Source organism: Nelumbo nucifera, chromosome 7, assembly GCF_055504915.1.
Source record: "Nelumbo nucifera cultivar China Antique chromosome 7, China Antique-T2T, whole genome shotgun sequence".
In the NCBI taxonomy this organism is placed as follows: domain Eukaryota; kingdom Viridiplantae; phylum Streptophyta; class Magnoliopsida; order Proteales; family Nelumbonaceae; genus Nelumbo; species Nelumbo nucifera.
This window is the reverse complement of record NC_142655.1, coordinates 28,551,451-28,570,171: the sequence shown is the minus strand read 5'-3', so window position 1 is coordinate 28,570,171 and position 18,721 is coordinate 28,551,451. Positions and strand designations below refer to the sequence as shown.

Genomic DNA, 18,721 nt, shown 5'->3' with positions numbered 1-18,721 from the left:
TTTGAGTTTGAACTTTGAAGGTGATGGATGGATAGGGACACACAAACATGTGGGAGAGGGGTTCTATACTTAGCTCCCTGCGGGGGTCTGCTGCATGTGTATGGCCTCTTCATCTTCTTCTTGGGTCTGTCCTTGGTGTAATGGTGTTGGGTCTCAATTAGCATGGTTTCAATATAGATACTATATGCCAGATATATAAACATGTGTATCGAATGTTTCGATGCTTTATAATCAAATAATATAATATTAGGTATATTGTATCAAAATTTTAAATCTTGATTCTAAAGACCATGGGTTGGTCCTGCTCTCTTTTTATTGATTTTTCAAATTTTCAATATGACCTAATCGTTCACTTACAAAATATAAATTCTCCCTCCATTTCTTAATTGAATAAAATTCTCCCTTTTTTTGTTTGTAATAAGGGGGTGGTGGAGGAATGATTGAGGAAACTTACATTTTGTATAAACTAGGAATTATGCTACAATAAGGGTGCCCTCATCTATAACTACAATGTAATGTGATGGAGATCTGGACCCATTATCAAGTAGGTCTCATCACCTTAGCGATCATGATCAGCCTAAAAGATCAGATGAAACATCATTTTTGGAATTCTAATGATAACCAGCTTTTCCACTGTTTAGATAGTCTTGTCTTTCTAATAAAATGTGTACAAATGAAAACATTTAATTTTCCTTTTTTTTGTGTGTGTCAGACCTATATGTTCTTGATTTGGAGAGATAGCAACTGAAGAGGACACCTCACTGCTGTTATGGTGAAGGCACCCTTATTGTAGCCTTGTCTCTTGTAATGAAAGGGGTATCCCCCTCAAAAAAAAAAAAAGAAAGAAAAAAGAAAAAGGCACCCTTATTGTAGCCTTGTCTCTTGTAATGAAAGGGGTATCCCCCTCAAAAAAAAAAAAAAGAAAGAAAAAAGAAAAAGGCACCCTTATTGTAGCCTTGTCTCTTGTAATGAAAGAGGTATCCCCCTCAAAAAAAGAAAAAAAGAAAAAGAAAAGTTCTAGCTAGTTACCAATTCATTGAATGATCATCATCTGAGTAAGGTATAAGTGGTTTAATATTATTATGTGCTGCACTGTTTTTGGTCTTATCATCCTAAGGGGGCATTCTTTTTTTTTTTGGATTTTGAGAGGGGGAAAAGTTGATCAATAGGATTTTGGTTTTCATTGACCAAGAATCCCATGTTCATTTTTCATATTAATATAGGGGCCAGGAAACGTTTATTTTCCTGGGTATCACTTACCCACTGATACCCATCTCCTAGGTGGGTAAATAACTTTCCCACCTAGGAGAAAAGTTGCTAACGCTTGAATGAGACAAAAATATCAATTTTAATAATGATTTTTTATGACGAAAATGGTCATTATCTTATTTACCTGAGAAATAAATAAATATGGGTAAATGCACTTACTTAGTTAAATATTTCTCAAGAAAAACTTACCCAAATAATTGCATTTACCTGAATAAATAACTTACCGAATAGCGAATGGGGCCTAAGTTTAAGCTTTTGCCTTATTATTGTAAAAATTATATCTCTTGATTGTGTATTTGCCTCACATTTAAATGGATGATGGAACTTAATAAGCTATCCTTTGTGAGAAAAAAAATTATTTATCTTCCCATATGGAAAATATAGGAAATTAATTAAATAGATACATTTTACAAGGTATGGACTTTCTGATAAAGACGTCATACACATGCCTTATGCAGAGGGTACACATGGCTAATACAGAGTGTGGTCCTACCACGGCCTGAATCAGCCATATCTTTCCTCTACATAGCCAACCCATCTCCCCTGAATTCTGACCTCAGAGCCTGCAGTTCTATCCTTCTCTTTATTAAATTGGTGAGAAATTGCAATAATTTGTATATGCCCTGTGCTAGACTTAAATTCAGTTGCAATAATATATATATAATGCAAGTCGGATTCATGAGTTTCTTACAAGAATTCTTCCATTTGTTCCATGGAGTAGTTATCTAAAGTAAATGATAGAAAAAGAAACATCAACAATGCTTTCACTTTATAAATATAAGGGTTCGTTTGGTTTGCAGTTGGAATCGGAATTGAAACTGGAATTAAACAATATTATAATGGGAATTAGAATTAGTAGGAATGGGATTCATTCCTAAAGAAAGAGCTAAAAATATCCATTCCCTCAAATAGAAGAATGCCATTTCAAAAGGAGTGAGAATAAGATTTCGATTTCATCCAACCAAATAGTTAAAACCGAAATAGCCCTTTCCAATTCCGATTTCAAATCACTATTCCTACAAAGCAAATAGGGCCTAAGAAACCTAATTAAACAAGTGAAGCAATCAAAGTTAGAAGGGTTCTTGTTTAGACAAGAATTCTTCCAATTCTAGAGCAGAACTCCATTTGTTACATGCAATCAAAATCTCCTATTTTTATGCAGATAGAGGGGAGATGTGACTACAGAATGAATAAATAAACACCTATTAGATAAGAGTCTTCTATACATCAATAATATTGCTTCAATTTTCAACCATCCAGTAGGTCATCATCTGGCTTAATTGCTGACCATGAGTTTACTTTTCATATACGCATGAACATTGTATTGGGAATTATGTATATTTTTCCTTAATCATGTTAACTTTATAAGTACACAAATTTTAATGTACTAAATGTTTGACAGGCTGAAGTGGGAGTAGGACAAAACTTGTGCCATGAGGAACGGGTGGGATGATGAACACATGGCTCAGTTAGGCTATTCCGATTCCAATTTAAGTTGTGAATGGTTTCAGCTCTTAATCTTTAAGGCCCTGTTTGGTTTATATAAATAGGGTCTGGAATTTGAATTAGAATGGGCTATTCCGATTTCAATTATTTGGTTGGGTGGAATCGGAATTTCATTCTCATTTCTGTTAGAATGACATTTCTCTATTTGAGGGAATAGCCATTCCATGCTTTTCCCTTGGGAATAAAATCTCATTCCTGCTTATTGTAATTTATATTCCCATTTTTGTCTGAATCAAACAAACTATGGGGATAAACCAACGTTTTAAAAAAGATCCGGAAATAAAACCATTATGGCCATTGGCTTTCGGATCGACGGTTCGACGTTTGGTTAGAACAGACGATCCGTTCTAACAAACAAATTAAAAATAAAAAACGGTCAGAACTATTGAACGGGTCAAACAGTCCGACTGTCCGAGTCAACAACGGTTCAAAAACCTTGGGATAAACCATTCTGATTCCAATTCTGAAGGATTTCAATTCCGATTCTAGCTATGAAACAAACAAACCCTAAATTCATTTGAGATCGATATACCACCTGCCCAAGCAATTATCTTCTATTTATTACCATATTAGGGCAGGAAATTAGAATTGTACAAATTCTGGATATTTCTGCCAATATGAAGTAATTCTGTCACACATTCCATTTAAAAGATTTTCAACCCTGAAAATCAATTCAAATGGATAATATAGTTATATAACCAATATTGATGTTTAGAACACTATTCCTTGAAAAATGACCAGGTTCCTTTATCACCCTTTGAATTATTGAGTTGAATAAATAAATAAATAAATAAAAGAGTACCACGCACCCTTTGAAAATTCACTATATGTGATTTTCACGTATCCTGATTCCTGTATCAATACTTTGAACCATTCCTACTGCATCTAAATTTTAGATCACTAGTCACTAGCTAGGTGCTCTGTAGTCTATATGGTATGTACTATTAAGGCTCTACAAAACAAGATAAACCTAAAAAATTAATTATCGGAACAAAAGGGTCCACTATGTATTGAAGGACCATTTCAGAACATGGTTTTTAAAATCGGATCAGACCAGACAGTTGGACCAAAAAAAAATAGGAATCGGTCATTTTATTGGTTCAATTTCACACTGAAACTGTTTTTTGGCTAAGAACCATTGATTTGATCAGCAAATCATTGACCCAGATGATAAAATCATTGAATCGTTGATTCAGATAATGGTTTTTGGCTGTTTTTTTTTGTATTTTTATTGATTTTATTAAAACGGGCTGTCTATTCAACCTGAAAACTGGTCCCTAGAACCATTTCCTGTCCGATCCAATTTTAAAAACCTTGGTTCAGAACAAATAAAGGGTTCATTATGTATTGAAGGACCACTAAATGGTTTGTGGTTGCAGCAGGAGAGAGAGAGAGTATGGATATTACATTACATGTTAGTCTTAGTCCTGCATTGATTCACTGGCAACCAGCACCTGCCACCCTTCCCTTTTTCTAGCCTTTTCTGTTAATAATTCATGACTTTATATAACTCATTTTGTCCCTCTCTACCCATCTGAATATTCCTTTTGTAATATATATTCTTTTAAGACAAAATCATATCTGAGTTTCAACCCAAACATATACATAAACCTAAATTGATAAGGCCACTTGATGGCCTGTAACTTGAATGATTTTTTGGCCTTTGGGTATCATGTTGTCTTGAAATCTGGCACCCACACTTGATTCCATAATCTGTTTATATTTATCAAATTGAAATAATCATGTGAAGAGAACATCTCTGCATTGTATTACATCAACAAAACATCTATAAAGCATAAACATTAGGGGCCCAATAAAGATGGAATCTTCAAATTTTCAATTCTTGAATTGAAAAAAAAAAATTGATTTTGGAATATATGCCTTGGATTATATGCCATTTTAGGCTGAGACTGCAAATAAACTGAATGTAAATTCTGATTTATTTTTGCTTCAAATTTGATCTAAGTCATGTTTGTTTGTGAAAAGCGAAATAGAAAGTAAAGAATTTGTTTGGGTAAGACCGTAAGAGTGACAACACACCCTAATTATAAAGAATTTAACACCATCTGTCCTGTCAAGAACGAGTTCTTATATATACCAAATTGGGTTCTCTCATCCACTAATTTGAAATTAAGTAAAGTTCTACTTGGCTTCCACAACATTATTTTATGGTACAATCACCACAGACCTCTAATGTAATATTAATTTTGTTAGGATTGTCATTATTTTGTTCTTTTATTTTCTGTAAAGAATAATAAACTTAAAATGGAATGATTAAGATGTTAGGCTGTGTTTGGTTTGAAGGAAAAAGTAGGGAAAGGAAGGGAAAAGTAAGGAAATCTTTACAAATCTTGTATACGTTTTCTTGCCTTTCCCTTTCTTTATCTACCTTTTCCTTCAAACCAAATATAGCCTTACATGACCTAGTAGATTGCAATTATCAATGTAAAGTATCCTTTAACAACTCAAAGATTATTACTTAGAGCTTCATTTGGAGCTTCCTGAAAATAGCCCGAAATAGGCCTTCTATGTCTTTTCGGAATGGAGTCTTTCAGCAGTTAGATCTTCTCCAACTAAATAGGAAAAGACATGCCAAATGGGGCTTAACACATTCATGTGATTCTGTCAATTGAGAACACTACATTTGTATGAAGTGCTACACATTGATTCATGGAAGGAAGAATTTTTCTTTTCTAAATTACAAATTAATGTAAAGGAGGGAGAGGAACAATATAATGGATGTAGTCAAAGTTCTATGTTTTAAATTTCAACCAAAAATAAAAATAATAGTTTCATGACTTACTCTCTACTGTGCAGAAGCACGATATTAAAGTTGGTAATATTGTGAAAAGTAAGAAAAAAAAAAGCAAATAAAGAACAAGCATACAGAACAAAAGAATTTTTCGTGATCTGTTACATGACTATTTCCATAATTATAGAATCCTAGAGAATTTTTATGCAAAAGTTATGAGAAGTACATAAATCAATTTGGTATCCCACAATGGACAATCCATGCACATATGCAGAGGGAAAAAAAAAAAGATGGACACCCCACACTTACAGCCCCAAAAGCAAATATAAAAAAAAAAAATAAAAATTTTGAGCTTGCAAATAAAATAAGCAAAATTGCACTAAAGATATGAAGACTTGCAACTATCTCAGGACCCTTTTGGGCCCCTTTTATAAACATTAGTTCCTTGGTTCTGTATACAATTTGAGATTCGTTATTTCTGTTAATCAATATATATATATATATATATATATATATATATATATTGCTATTTGATGCATTGGAGGGTGAAACTTCCACTTCTATATTCTTGTGAGTTGTGACTAATAATAGTACCTAGATATATATGTATATCAAGGTACATATAGTAGATCCTGTGTTTTTAAAATGGGATCAGACCGGGAATCGATCATCTGACCAGTTCTATTTTACCCTAAAACTGTTTTTTGATAAAAAACTATTGACCCATGATGGTCGAATTGTCGCATCGATCAGAACAATGGTTTTTGGTGGTTTTTTGTCAGAATGGACTATCTGTTTAGTCCAAATGGTCAGACCATTCAACACAGAAAACGGACCAGAATGATTCCTTGTCCGGTCCAGTTTTAACAACCTTGGGTAGATCCAAGGCAAATACATTCAAATGAATAATATAAGTTTTAGCAAAATTAGGTCTTTGGCTCTGTAATGTGAATTAGAATAGTCAATTTGTTTGGTGAAAGTGGAAATGGTCAATTTGTTTGGCCTTTACACCTCACCCTTGTAAACTAGTAATTCTTCCCAATTATTTTTATTCCGAAAAACCCCATCACAAGAGGGACTTTCCCTGAGAATCCATTTATACTTGCAATATAGAAACATAATGAATAACACTGATCTAAACCCTACAAAACAATTTTTTTCATGAGGCGGTGCAACATGATTTTTCATATATAGTATAGAATCTAGAACACTACCTTTGTGATGTAATCCACATTTTCTCTAGACTCAATACCAATAAAAAGAAGGGATTCTAGACTATAATGAGATCTCATTAAGTTTTCTTTTTTATGCCCAAAGGTAAGATTATTCATAAATGCTCAGGTTACAAAGTAGAAAAATTAAAAGTAATGAAAAATACAACAAAAAAACTATGTTAAGCGTGCTGAGACAAAAACAAGTAACCAGAGCATCAGGAGAAAAACAATTTGAGAAATCTCTACAACTGACACAAATTTAAGAAACACCAAAAACGTTGGCTAAATGCCTCAAACAGAGATAAAGGCAGTAAGTGTGTCTCCCTACTAAATGAGTCTAGATCAATTATGCAAAACTCGTAAGGGGTATAGAGAAAATAGGTACCATGGCACCCATTCCATGGAAATATTGAAAAAGTGAAAGTTGGAGAGGCCCAAGATTGACTCTTGTTACAAAACTCTCCCTAACTCTCCACCGTCCAAACATTTAAGGAATGGGCCCCACAGAAAGCCAAAGGTGCACAAAAGAAGTTGTAACTTGTAACTTTAGGGACATAAAATGTGTAAAAAAAAACACCCATCCATGTCGTTATAGAAACCAAAACAGTTGGAGCATGAACGTCATCGGAGAGAACTCGAAAATCGCTAGAAAATGTCTTGCCAGGAACAATAACATCGTTACAAAACAAATGGATACCCATGATAGACCCCAAAGGCACACCACACACAAATTCAATCAAGGCCCAGCAGAAATAAGAAAAAGAGTAGAGTGAAACAAATATTAGAATGAATAGAACCATAGATCTCCATAGGCATGGATCAAAACTGTCGTCTCTCAAATCTGTCCAAAGAACCTCCCCACAAACACGGATATGAAGAGAAATAAATGTAAACTCACATCCATAGATCTAAGAGAGAAACCCTCATGCAGAGTGAGAGAAAAACTCACATCCATAGATGTGAGAGAGAAACCCTCCCACCGAGAGAGAGAGAGAGAGACCCTCACGTAGAGAAAAACCCTCCCTCTGAAAGAGAGACCTTCAGTTGTAAGAGAAATGAAGCCACCCATTGATCTCGTCAAGTAAAAAAGAGATTTTATTAAACATTCAAATTTGTTTAATTGAAAGTATTACTTAAAACTATATTATAATGCCACTAATAATTACTTCTTAAGGGTCGGTTCTATAATGCCTAATTGCTGAAAACAAAAAAGCCTTTTGCTTCTCAGAAGGCTTTCATAACCTGCTCAGCTTAATAGCTCCGACAATTATGCTACTTTGGGAGCCTCTTCAGTTTTTAAACTGAAGCACTTCTCTTTTTCCATCTAAGATACTCTTTCTGTATTTGAAAGTATTAGAAGAATCACTCAATCGTTATGTGTAAACTATCTTATTATGAATGTCTAAGGAACTGAATGCTTCGACATATTGTGATCTTAATTAAATGTAACCAGTCATGCACTTGGAATTTTATAATTTATATACATAAACAATTAGCAGGCATGGAGTTTCTTCTTTGCTTAACTATTATTTCCTACTTTGTTTACTTGTAATGAAAATGACAAGTTCAGAATTGATTTCTTCTTGAATCTGAGCATTTTGCAAGTTTCTAATCCAAGATTTGTATAATTATGCCTAAGATTATGTTTTAATGTCTGTTAATTTACCTATATGATAATTGCGTTGGATTAATTAATATAATAAACAAGGGTTATTATCTGAAGCACTCCATTTTTCTGATTTTCTCTTAAACTTACCCTGACTTTTCAGTTCCTCTAAAGACCCTCCTTTTCTCAATATCTCTGAAGCACTCCTCCATTTTGCCTTTTAACATTATTCTCAAGATTACAATGATGCCCCTCTATTCGACTAAGACCGCTACCAAGCCGAGCTGAGCTGAACTTTGGCATGTCTTGGATCAACTCGACTAAAATACTAATAGGCTCAAGTTTGAGCTTGAGTTCAACTTGAAGTATATTTTTCAGCTCGAGCTCAATTTGATTAAATATTCAATGAGCTTGAATTCGACTAGGAAGCTCGAAAATAAATATATTTATATATATTTTATATGTATGCCATTTTTATAATATTCTTTATAATATAATATATATGCTATTTTTATAGTATATAATATATATTTTTATGTATGTATGTGTTAATCAAGCCAAACTTGCAAGCTTTTGAGTTAAACTTTTTATTGGTTGAACTGGAACTTGATTAGAATCAAACTCAACTCGAGCCTAATCGAATTTAATCCCGGACTATTTAATTAGAGCTCGATTCGTTTACAACCCTATATTTAACTCCTCTTTAAACCAAATTTCCAAAAGCTAGGCTCATCATTTACTTAAGTTGAACACTGTTGGTGGACAAATTGAACTATTGGTGGGTTGTGATTTGTGAGACGAGTGAGCATGACTTAAGAGAGAGAAAAAAAAACAAAGGTTATTTTTATCACAAGAAAGTTAATAGGGTAGACTAGTTGGTCAAGGTTAATTATAAAAATGACACTTGTGGATCACTTCTGTTATGTATATTATAAACAAAAATGTCTGATAGGGGGTCTCTAGTGGTAGCAAAAAAAAGTCATGCTAAGTTTAAAAGAATGTTAGAAAAGTGAAGTGGAATTTTAGAAAATAACCCTATAAACAAAGATGGCTATCTTGACCCAAATCAGGCCACTTGTCAACTAGGCTATATTTAGGTTTTGTTTGCTCTATTAGCATTATAAGTTTTAGATTCAATGGGCTATGCTGGGTGGTTGCCACTCAATCTGAACCTGCTGAACCCAAAAAGCTTGGTTTAAAAAGGAAGTTGACTAAACTGATTGTTGCTTTATGAATGGATGTAGGTGGTGTTTGGGATCAATATAGTTTTCTACAAGGCATTTTTTGAGAAAACGGGTTATAGACATTTTTCAACGCCACATCAGCACATCATTGCTAACAACAGTAGAAAAATGGGAAAACATCAAAAAAGGCATCTTCATAGATCACCGCTTTCTTAATTTTCAAGACGTGATCTGAAAAAATGTTTTTCGGAAAAACCAATCAGACAGTAAACATTTTCTCAGACTGATATGGTGCTGTGGCACCATTTTCTGAACGACATCGATCCCAAACACCTACATATAAAATGAACTGAAGTTTGAATTGGCTTGGGTTTGTACATAGCATTTCAAAACCTGGCATAATTAATAATACCGCATCCAATGGGAACTGAATTAATTACTTGACCAGAAGCAATAGGGTAAAACTCAACTTAAATTAGATCTGCATATTTCTATCCTGAGCTACAAGATGCAGAAAGCTATGATCTGTTTGAAAAAACCCAACCAATCCCCTCTCGAGTTTGACCTAATGATTAATTAGTTCAATTTGAATTAGAAATTATATTCACTGATCGATCGGTATATATGCAAAGCTAGAGCTAAAAAGTGGACTAACATCAAGATGGAAGATCACTCAATCTCATCAGCTCAATTCAAAGAAAATATGTGCCTCGACTTTTAGGGAGCATTCTTTTTTTGAATTTTGAGTCCAAGGTTCAAAGTATCGGCCCGTATCAACCGATACGTATCATTCTGGGACCCTTTCGATACACCCCTATAGTGGGTGTATTAGGGGTCTGACCGGTTCAGGGGGTGGAGGAGCTCTAAACCGCCCCCTGAACCGGTTGCAAAAAGAAAAAAAAAAGCACCAAAAGTTGTATTGATTCGCCTGATACGCTGATATGGGCATATCGATATTTTGAACCTTGTTTGAGTCAGATTTATGTGGGGATCAGGGAAAGTTTATTTTCTTGGGTATCACTTACCCATCTCCTACATGGGTAAATAACTTTCCCACATGAGGGAAAGTTGCCAACATTTAAATGGGATAAAAACATTTCTTTTAATAATGGATTTTTATGGTTAAAATGACCATTGTCTTATTTACATAGAAAATAAAAGAACATGATGCACTTATATGGGTAAACTCATTTACCCAAATAAGTAACTTACCGAAAAGCGAACAAGACCTTAAGTAGAGGTGGAGCTGGGAATGGTAATGGGATAGGATTTGAAGCACCATGACCAAACCGACTCATCACGACTTCAAATGTAAGTAGAATTTCACAAAATTCCACTACAAATTTTTTTTTTGGGAGATATTTTGGAATGTCCACTATTGTATTCCGATAAAAAAAGGTGTCCATATAAGCATGCAAAAGTTGTACTAGTTAGGGTGAAAATCATGACTTATATATCACATTTTCTATAAATAATTTCAATCAACATTTTACTACAAATGAAAAAACGACCTATTTGTCTAATTAATCATAATTGACATAATTTTTTTTTTCATTTTTAAATGTTGAATATTTCTTTATTGAATGTTAAGATAGGTTTACCAAAACAATAATAATAATAATTCTCAATGGTAATTTATGACAAGAGAAATTATATTGTTTATATTTGAACATTGTATCATACAAATATTTCAAAAATATAGACAACCTCATTTCTTAATGAAATATATAATAGGTAACATTTTATGGTTAAATTTCAGTTGAGCTGTCTTCTATAATTAACAACTAAAAAAACCCTAAAATGTCTGATGCTGGTAACTCTTCAATTGAGCTGTCGGATGCTGGTTAGTATGGTAAAACCCTAAATGGGGTTTGCTTACAGAAACGAACCGGATTTCTCGACTGGTCCAAGAAGAACATCACAATTCACAATGAATTGAAATTATTATAATAATAATAATATGGTAATAGACAGGTCCTGCGGTAGATAGGGGGAGGTCATGTCATGACATGCTCCTGCTCCTAATATATGTCCATGGAGAGAGAGAGAGAGAGAGATTGCACTGGGCAGACTTGTATGGTAGTAGCAGAGAGCGCAGTAAGCAAAGACAGAGAGTAAGCTTTCTCCGCGACTCCTCCGGCTCAGCGCAAGGGGGGTCGTAGTTTCTTTCTTCCGTCCCCGCTGAGATACACAACACAACACACAGACCCACTCTCACTCGCCCCAACCACCCACCTTTAATTTGCTTCCCCAGCTTCTCCTTTCTTTCTTCTATATATTCTCTGTACTCTTCTTTGTACTCTTCCTCTTTCTCCCTCCCTTTTGCTCTCTTTTCTCCTGTTAAAATATTCTTAATTCTTACAGTTTTCTCTGCACCTTCTCGTATTCTCATCTCTTCATCACCATCTTTCTGTGCTTGTTACCTGCCGAACTTCAGTTCCTCATATTCTTTCGCTAGTAGATATTTCCTCCTCTCGTTTTCTGCTTTTGCTTTGTGCTTTCCGGTGAATCAGAACGAATTCCGGGCCAAAAGGCAGGAGAAATTTGCGTGACACTGAAAACTCCGAAAACCCAGCTCAAGAGTTAGCGACAAGAAAAAAGGAAAAATAAAAATAGAAAACGAGAGAGAGAGAGAGAGAGAGAAGACTTTGTTGAAGTGAAGGGACTGAATAGAGGGAGAGCTAGCCCTGAAAAGGAGAGTTGAAACTGGGGAAAAAGAGGAGCGAAAATCTAATCTGAGTCATCTGGTTTCGAACTTCGAAGAGTGAGGGAGAGAAGAAAGACTGGGAGGGGCTTGAGATTGGATATAAAAGAGAGAAAAAAAGGGCGTTTGACTGAAGAAACCGAGGCGATGAAGACTTTGAGTAGAGAGAGAAAGGACTAAACAGCGTCACAGATCTCATTTTCAACTTTTTAAGTGCTTTATTTTATTGAAATCCTCTGTTCTTCTCGTAGTTTATTCGTCCAGAGATCCCCAACTTCAACTTCACAGTGAATGAAGAAAACTTTATCAAATTCAAGCAAGATCTGCTTCGGAGAGAAGTGAAGAGCAACTAAATTCTTCTAGCTCTTACTTCACCTTCACGTGAACCCTTCCGAATACTAGGGGTACTACTCCCTCGAAACCCTAAAGGTCTTTCTCTTTCTCTATTGATTCTGCTGAAACCCAGAAATCTCGTCGTCGGTTGTTGTCTCCCGCCGGCGAGAAGGAGAAAGAAAGATCTTCTGATATCTCGAGAAGATCCGAATATCTGATATTTGATCCTCTTTTATCATTCGAATCTTTTGGTTTTGTTAACTCATGCATATTCTTTACCTTTCTTGTTTTGTTTTACAGCTGCGTCCTCCAGGCTTCCAACTTAGTACTCAGCGAAGCCGATCAATTTGAAAGAAGATTTTTTTTTTTCATTATTCAATCTCGATCCGGATCTCTGTAACCAAGCGGGCGGCCTTAAATTCCATTATTAAATCATAACATATATTCAAAAGGGAAAGAAGATCGAAGCTTATCCCTAACAGCTCTACGTAATCTTCTTTTGCTTTTGTTCCCTTATTTATAAAGATTTTTTTCCCAGCTTTGTTTGTTTGACGTGATTCAGTTTTCTAAATTAAAAAACTTGATTTTTTATTTCTGCAATTTCTTCTTCTCTAAAAGAACATTGACATTTAGTTATGTATATCTGATGCAGGAATTGCACCATTTCTCTGTACAAGTAGAAGAGCCTTGGTTGTGCTGCTTCACCGCCATTGTTGCCCGTCTACAGATTGTAACTCTCTCTCTCTCTCTCTCTCTCTCTCTCTCTCTCTCTCTCTCTCTCTCTTTCTCTCATAGTTAAACTTTCAATTTTTATAAAAAAGATACCCCAAAAGGGGGAGATGTTTCAGATTTGCAACCATGAAGAAGATGACAAAACGGGTTTTAATTTACAGAAAATGGCAGTCTTTTCTGCAGAAATTTCAACTTTTGTCACTTCCCGTCCTTAAACGAGGGTTTGTTCCTGTTTTCATGGTACTGCTAAAATTTGTAACCTTTTCTTTCTTTAAATTTCCACCTTGAAACAAAATAAGAAGGACAACACATCAAAAGATGTTAAATTCTGCCATTTTTTTCTGCTTTCATTCTCAGTGTTCATTTTAGTCTTTTGCTTTTGCATTTCAGTTAACAGTTGCACCTGCAACGCAAACCAGGAAAAGGAAGGAAGAGAAGAGCAACAAAGAAGGGAAGAAATTATTACACCCAAAAGAAAATATTTATAGAGCAGTTCAGTTATGGCATCGTCGTCAAGCTCTCCCTGTGCCGCGTGTAAATTTCTCCGGCGTAAGTGTCACCCAGAGTGTGTTTTCGCGCCGTACTTCCCGCCGGACCAGCCACAGAAGTTCGCAAACGTCCACAAGGTATTCGGTGCAAGCAATGTAACGAAGCTGCTCAACGAACTCCACCCTCACCAGCGCGAGGATGCCGTGAATTCCCTGGCTTACGAGGCGGACATGCGCCTCCGAGATCCCGTCTATGGCTGTGTGGGCGTAATTTCCCTCCTCCAGCACCAACTCCGGCAACTGCAGATGGACCTCAGTTGTGCCAAGTCCGAGCTCTCCAAGTACCAGAACGTCGGCATCACAAGCCATGGACTTATCGCGGCAGCAGCTGCCGCTGCTGCTGCCAGCACCCACAACCACCCCCAGATTGGGATTGGTCTTCTGGGTGGCAGCCGCGATCACCACCAATTCTTCACTAGGGATCAACAGCAAATGATCAGGGCTTTTGATGCTAACAGTGCCTACGACGCAAGCCTCGTCGCCATGAATGTTTCGGCCAGCCTTGGGCAGTTGGGTCAGTTCCAGCAGACAAGAGCTGCTGGTGGCGACGATCTTCGGAGCGTTGGACCTTCGTAGGTTACATCTTAATCGATCATATACTTGCCCAACTTCATCAAACAGGTAGGTTATCCTCCTGTTTTTCTGTTCAGAATCTTCCTCTGCTGCTTGAAAATCTTCTCCGTTTCTTTAGCTTTTGCTGTTTAATTAGGACTACTAGATTAGTTAAAGTATTGTTTAGATATCTTACACTGAAACAATTTGTAATAGTTATTAGTTAAAATTAACTCCGGCTAACTGTTAATCACACAAGAGCTTTTGCTTCTTTTAGAGGTGAAAAATTCTAGTATAAAATTAAAAATTAATAGATAGTAGTAAAATATTCATATTGGCCGGTACCCTCTTTTTAGCATCAATATAAGCTTTCTTGATATTTTGATTTACTAACCACGTTGCTTGTTGTCAACTTGTCATGCAGGTTTCGAAGGGAGAGAGAGAGAGAGAGAGAGAGAGAGGTTGTTCAGAGTCCATGAAAGAAGTTACTAGCCATTGATGTGCTAGTTTTTTATATACATATTTATGTTCTCTCCTTAATTTCTATTGTTCTTGCCTTCTTTTTTCCTACTGTGAACTACAGTAATAGTAACAAAGATTAGCTAGTAGGTCTCTGCCATTCAAAGAAGTTTTAATTTTCTTAATTTCTTTCCTTCTTGATTTTTCTTCTCCTTAATGGATTATTATCAACTTGAGGCTTAATTAGCTCGGCCTTAATTAGGATCCCAAATCGTCCGGATCCTTCAATCAATACATTTGGCTTGATAAAATTTTGGTCGACCATGTGTTTATGATATCGAGACACTTTGTACGTAGGTCCATCGAAGGACTGAATGTATGCAAAATGCCCTTGTTGCCCATATTAACATATATAGTTTGGTCACAAGGCTCAGTTTGGAAGGAGTACAAATACAAATTAGAAGGTTTTGCACTCTACATATTTGTATTTGTACTCCTTCCAAACTGAGCCTAAAGTCCAAATCCACCTCCTTGATTAACAATGTGCACTAAGATATTCTTCCTAATCTGCAAATCAATTGCTATCTAAGTATCATTCCCTATTGGTAAGAGAATCTACTCCCTGCCCTCTCCCTCAAAGGGAAAGAAGACTTTTTTTTTTATTATTAGCAAAGGAGAAAGGTAGATCTTTGTTTTTGGTAACTCATATAAAAAAGGATAGATCAATAGTGATATGAGGAAACCCTATTTTTAACAAATGCTACAGATCAGTTGTGAAAATCACAAAGACCCCATATTTGTAAAAAATAAGGATTTACTACTTTTAAGGGAATTTTGGTCCTAAAGAGTAGGCTTTTACTATTAACTAGGGCCATGCCCCATTTATGAAAAGAGGAAATGTCACCAGATCAATTTGGGCAATTAATGCACTGATCAAATGAAATAAACAATATGTTTTTTCTTTCTTTTAATTTTTATGGTCTAATAAGCTTCTAAAATATTCCTAGAAACATGTGAAAATCGTAAGCTTGAATATGATCTTGATGATGCCAGTTTTATATATCCATTGGTGCATGATTCCACAATCAAAGTGCCAAAAAAAAAAAAGAAGAAAAGAAAAGAAAAAAACTTAATTGGTAAAATAACTAATATTAATAATTTCCCAAAAAAATCTGTTTGAAAAGACAAAAACACCCTTGACATGGATAAATATTCTTATATCCCAACAAGTGTTCAATGAATAGGTCGAAGACAGATATTGTTTATGTATCCACATTCTGCCATTTTCCTCCCAGTTTCTCTCTAGATTGTATTAATTAAACTAATTAAGTTAGAAAAAGACACAATAGAGGAATTTTTTTTCTTACATAACTTCAGCTGATCATGGAAAGACGAAACCTACAGCAGATGAAGAAACTGTCCACCTTTTGATCTTTTGTAGTAAGACTTTTAATTTCCTGTATCATTTAACAAATTAAAGGGAAAATAACGAAAGATGTATTGATCTCATGGATAATAAGAAGTAAAGTGGATAAACACCAAGCTAATGATGGTAATTAAATTGCTGATTGAATAATGGAAAAGTTGCATCATGAATGCATCATAGATTCAATAGAATAACACAACTGATTCCTAAATCAATCTCATTTTTGAATCATAACGAATGGCGCCATGGATGCCAAAATCTCTCTCTCTCTCAACAATAATTCATCAGGAGAAAGATTTTGCAGTTATTCAATCTGGATAAAAAAATCTCTCACTAAAAACTAAAACAAGGACACATTCTTCTGAACTTGTATATTTATACAGTTATCAATCTGCAAAACTTAGTTTTCCTCCTATTAATTCCTACCCTTAACACCCCCTCTCTCCAAAACACATTCCATCACTTGATAGATCTCTGTGGCTTTCAAACTTTGTAGCATTTCCAGAAGGAGAAAACCCAACAAGACAAAAAAAGCAATAGTCTAGTGATGAGATGATGGGTGAAAATTAAAGGCAGGTAAACCCCCCCGAATCGTTATTCCCGCCATCCCATCCACCCCAACAAAAGGTGAAAGGCCGTTGCAGAGAAGAAACGTCACAGAGAGAGAGAGAGAGAGAGAGCATTAAACACCCTAGAATGCACAATCAGGGTCCAACGCCGATAGCAGAAGCACAGAAAAGATGGAGAGAAGAAATAAATACTTCTCTCATTTCTCATTCCAACGTAGTCAAAACCATGGCATGGCAATGATGACGTACTTGAGCAATGATGGCTCCATCCTTAAATGCATGCCATTGTCTTACTAACAAATGGGGCCAGATGTGGGTCATCCATCCATGGCTCATTCCAGAATGTACAAGGATGCACCATCTCACCGCTAGCTTCACAGTCTCTGAGATGATGATCATGTTGTTTTAATTCTTCTTACACCCTGTGGGGACTGGGGATGCAATAAGCAACTCACCAAGCAAGGCTCTTACTCTCTCTCATAAGGCAGCTATACGACAACTCTCATCTTACCGACAAAATGCAATTTCTTTTTCTCTTTTTTTCATCATCATTTCACTATAAAATTTCCATTTCCAGTCTCTTACTTACTGTTAATCTTTGAAAGCTTCTGTCATGTGGATATATAACTTGGGTTAGTCAAAGATTTAGTGCAGTTTCATCACTTTACATGTCAACAGAAATGAATGGATTAGCACTACACAACAACAGGATTTTCTATTGGCAAACTTCAAATCAACCCCATGTTCATTTGGAAACACAGAGGGAAAGGTTTATAATTATACCCATTTGATCTTGTATATATTATGGTTTGATATATATGCACCCATCACCTAAAATCATCAGCATCTAGGGTTTGATCAATATATGAACGGTCCAGATTCGTCAGGTCATCCATCCAACCCAGGTGGGAGGATTGGATTGTGATGTCACCTCCATCAACTATCAAGACTTGGAATAGCTGTTTTTTCCCCATATACGTAAACCCTAGCTGAGGGTTAGCCGGCCGGAGGGTGTACCGTTGTGGGTGCAGGGTGCCATGAAATGAAAGGGACGGTTGTAAAGGTAGGGGGATATCCCGACACAAGCACGCCTTACGGGGCAAATTTGTGAAGCAAAAGTAGCATTTATTTCGGGTGTCTCTGACCCCACAAGCCCTAAACAAACAAAATTAAAAGATGTGTGTATAATTCTTGAGTGGATATATTCAATGCTTGCATTTATTGGATAGTGCCAACACTATGAGACCTCTCCCTCTCTCTCTCTCTCTCTCTCTCTAACAAATTCATCAACAAGTAAAAAATAAAATCCCCACCTTCTTCACTCTTGACCTTTCTTCTATTCCTGTTTAATTTGAAGCTTTTACAGAGAAACAAGAACATCTCTTGCTTTTTCTTCTATACCCCCTTAAATACATGCCCTTTGTCTCCCTCTATGAATAACTCCACCAACCCTCCATTCAGTTTTCAATTCGGTTGACACCCAGCTCACATCTCAAACTGGGTTAATTGGGAAATGCGCTTATAAAGTGAAGAAAGTTGGGATTCACTGTTGCTCTTCAGCCAATTTGACTGTATCGATCATTGCTTCTGCAATTCTAACAAAAAATATATATGTAAGCTTGGAAGTCCACGATTCATCAACTTAGACCTCTCAAGGGGGTTGCAGTCATGAGTCTCTACCTCTTGAGTATCCTATAAAATTAGGTCAAGTAGGAGGAGTTTTAGGTATAATTATGATCATCTCTTGGGCAAGTTGGTACGAGCTGGGGTTACCTCCATTTGTGGTGTCTTGGGATCTGAGTCCCACCAGTGGTGTTGTTGGTTTTCTACTTCCCAGTAGCTGGATTGACTTGTCACGAAACAAAAT

The 18,721-nt window shown here is 35.8% G+C and overlaps 1 protein-coding gene across 3 annotated transcripts; it reads left to right on the top strand.

Moving 5' to 3' along the window:
* The first annotated feature begins 11,527 nt into the window (after positions 1-11,527).
* LOC104593356 (protein ASYMMETRIC LEAVES 2-like) lies at positions 11,528-15,028 on the top strand. Of its 3 annotated transcripts, XM_088891083.1 has the most exons (6): positions 11,528-12,639; positions 12,869-13,056; positions 13,221-13,298; positions 13,462-13,540; positions 13,691-14,469; positions 14,825-15,028. In XM_088891083.1, exon 5 carries the CDS (start codon positions 13,801-13,803, stop codon positions 14,422-14,424), a length of 624 nt encoding a protein of 207 aa, XP_088747209.1. In that variant the 5' UTR covers positions 11,528-12,639; positions 12,869-13,056; positions 13,221-13,298; positions 13,462-13,540; positions 13,691-13,800; the 3' UTR covers positions 14,425-14,469; positions 14,825-15,028. The 3 variants fall into 3 exon arrangements, with proteins under 3 accessions (XP_088747209.1, XP_010251420.1, XP_010251421.1); XM_010253118.3 differs by lacking the exon at positions 13,462-13,540 and having other exon boundaries at positions 11,529-12,639; XM_010253119.3 differs by lacking the exon at positions 13,462-13,540 and having other exon boundaries at positions 11,529-12,664.
* Positions 15,029-18,721: the final 3,693 nt, after the last annotated feature.

Coding starts and splice junctions, on each gene's coding strand:
- LOC104593356 (XM_088891083.1), top strand. CDS start 13,801: ATGGCATCGTCGTCAAGCTCTCCCTGTGCCGCGTGTAAATTTCTCCGG.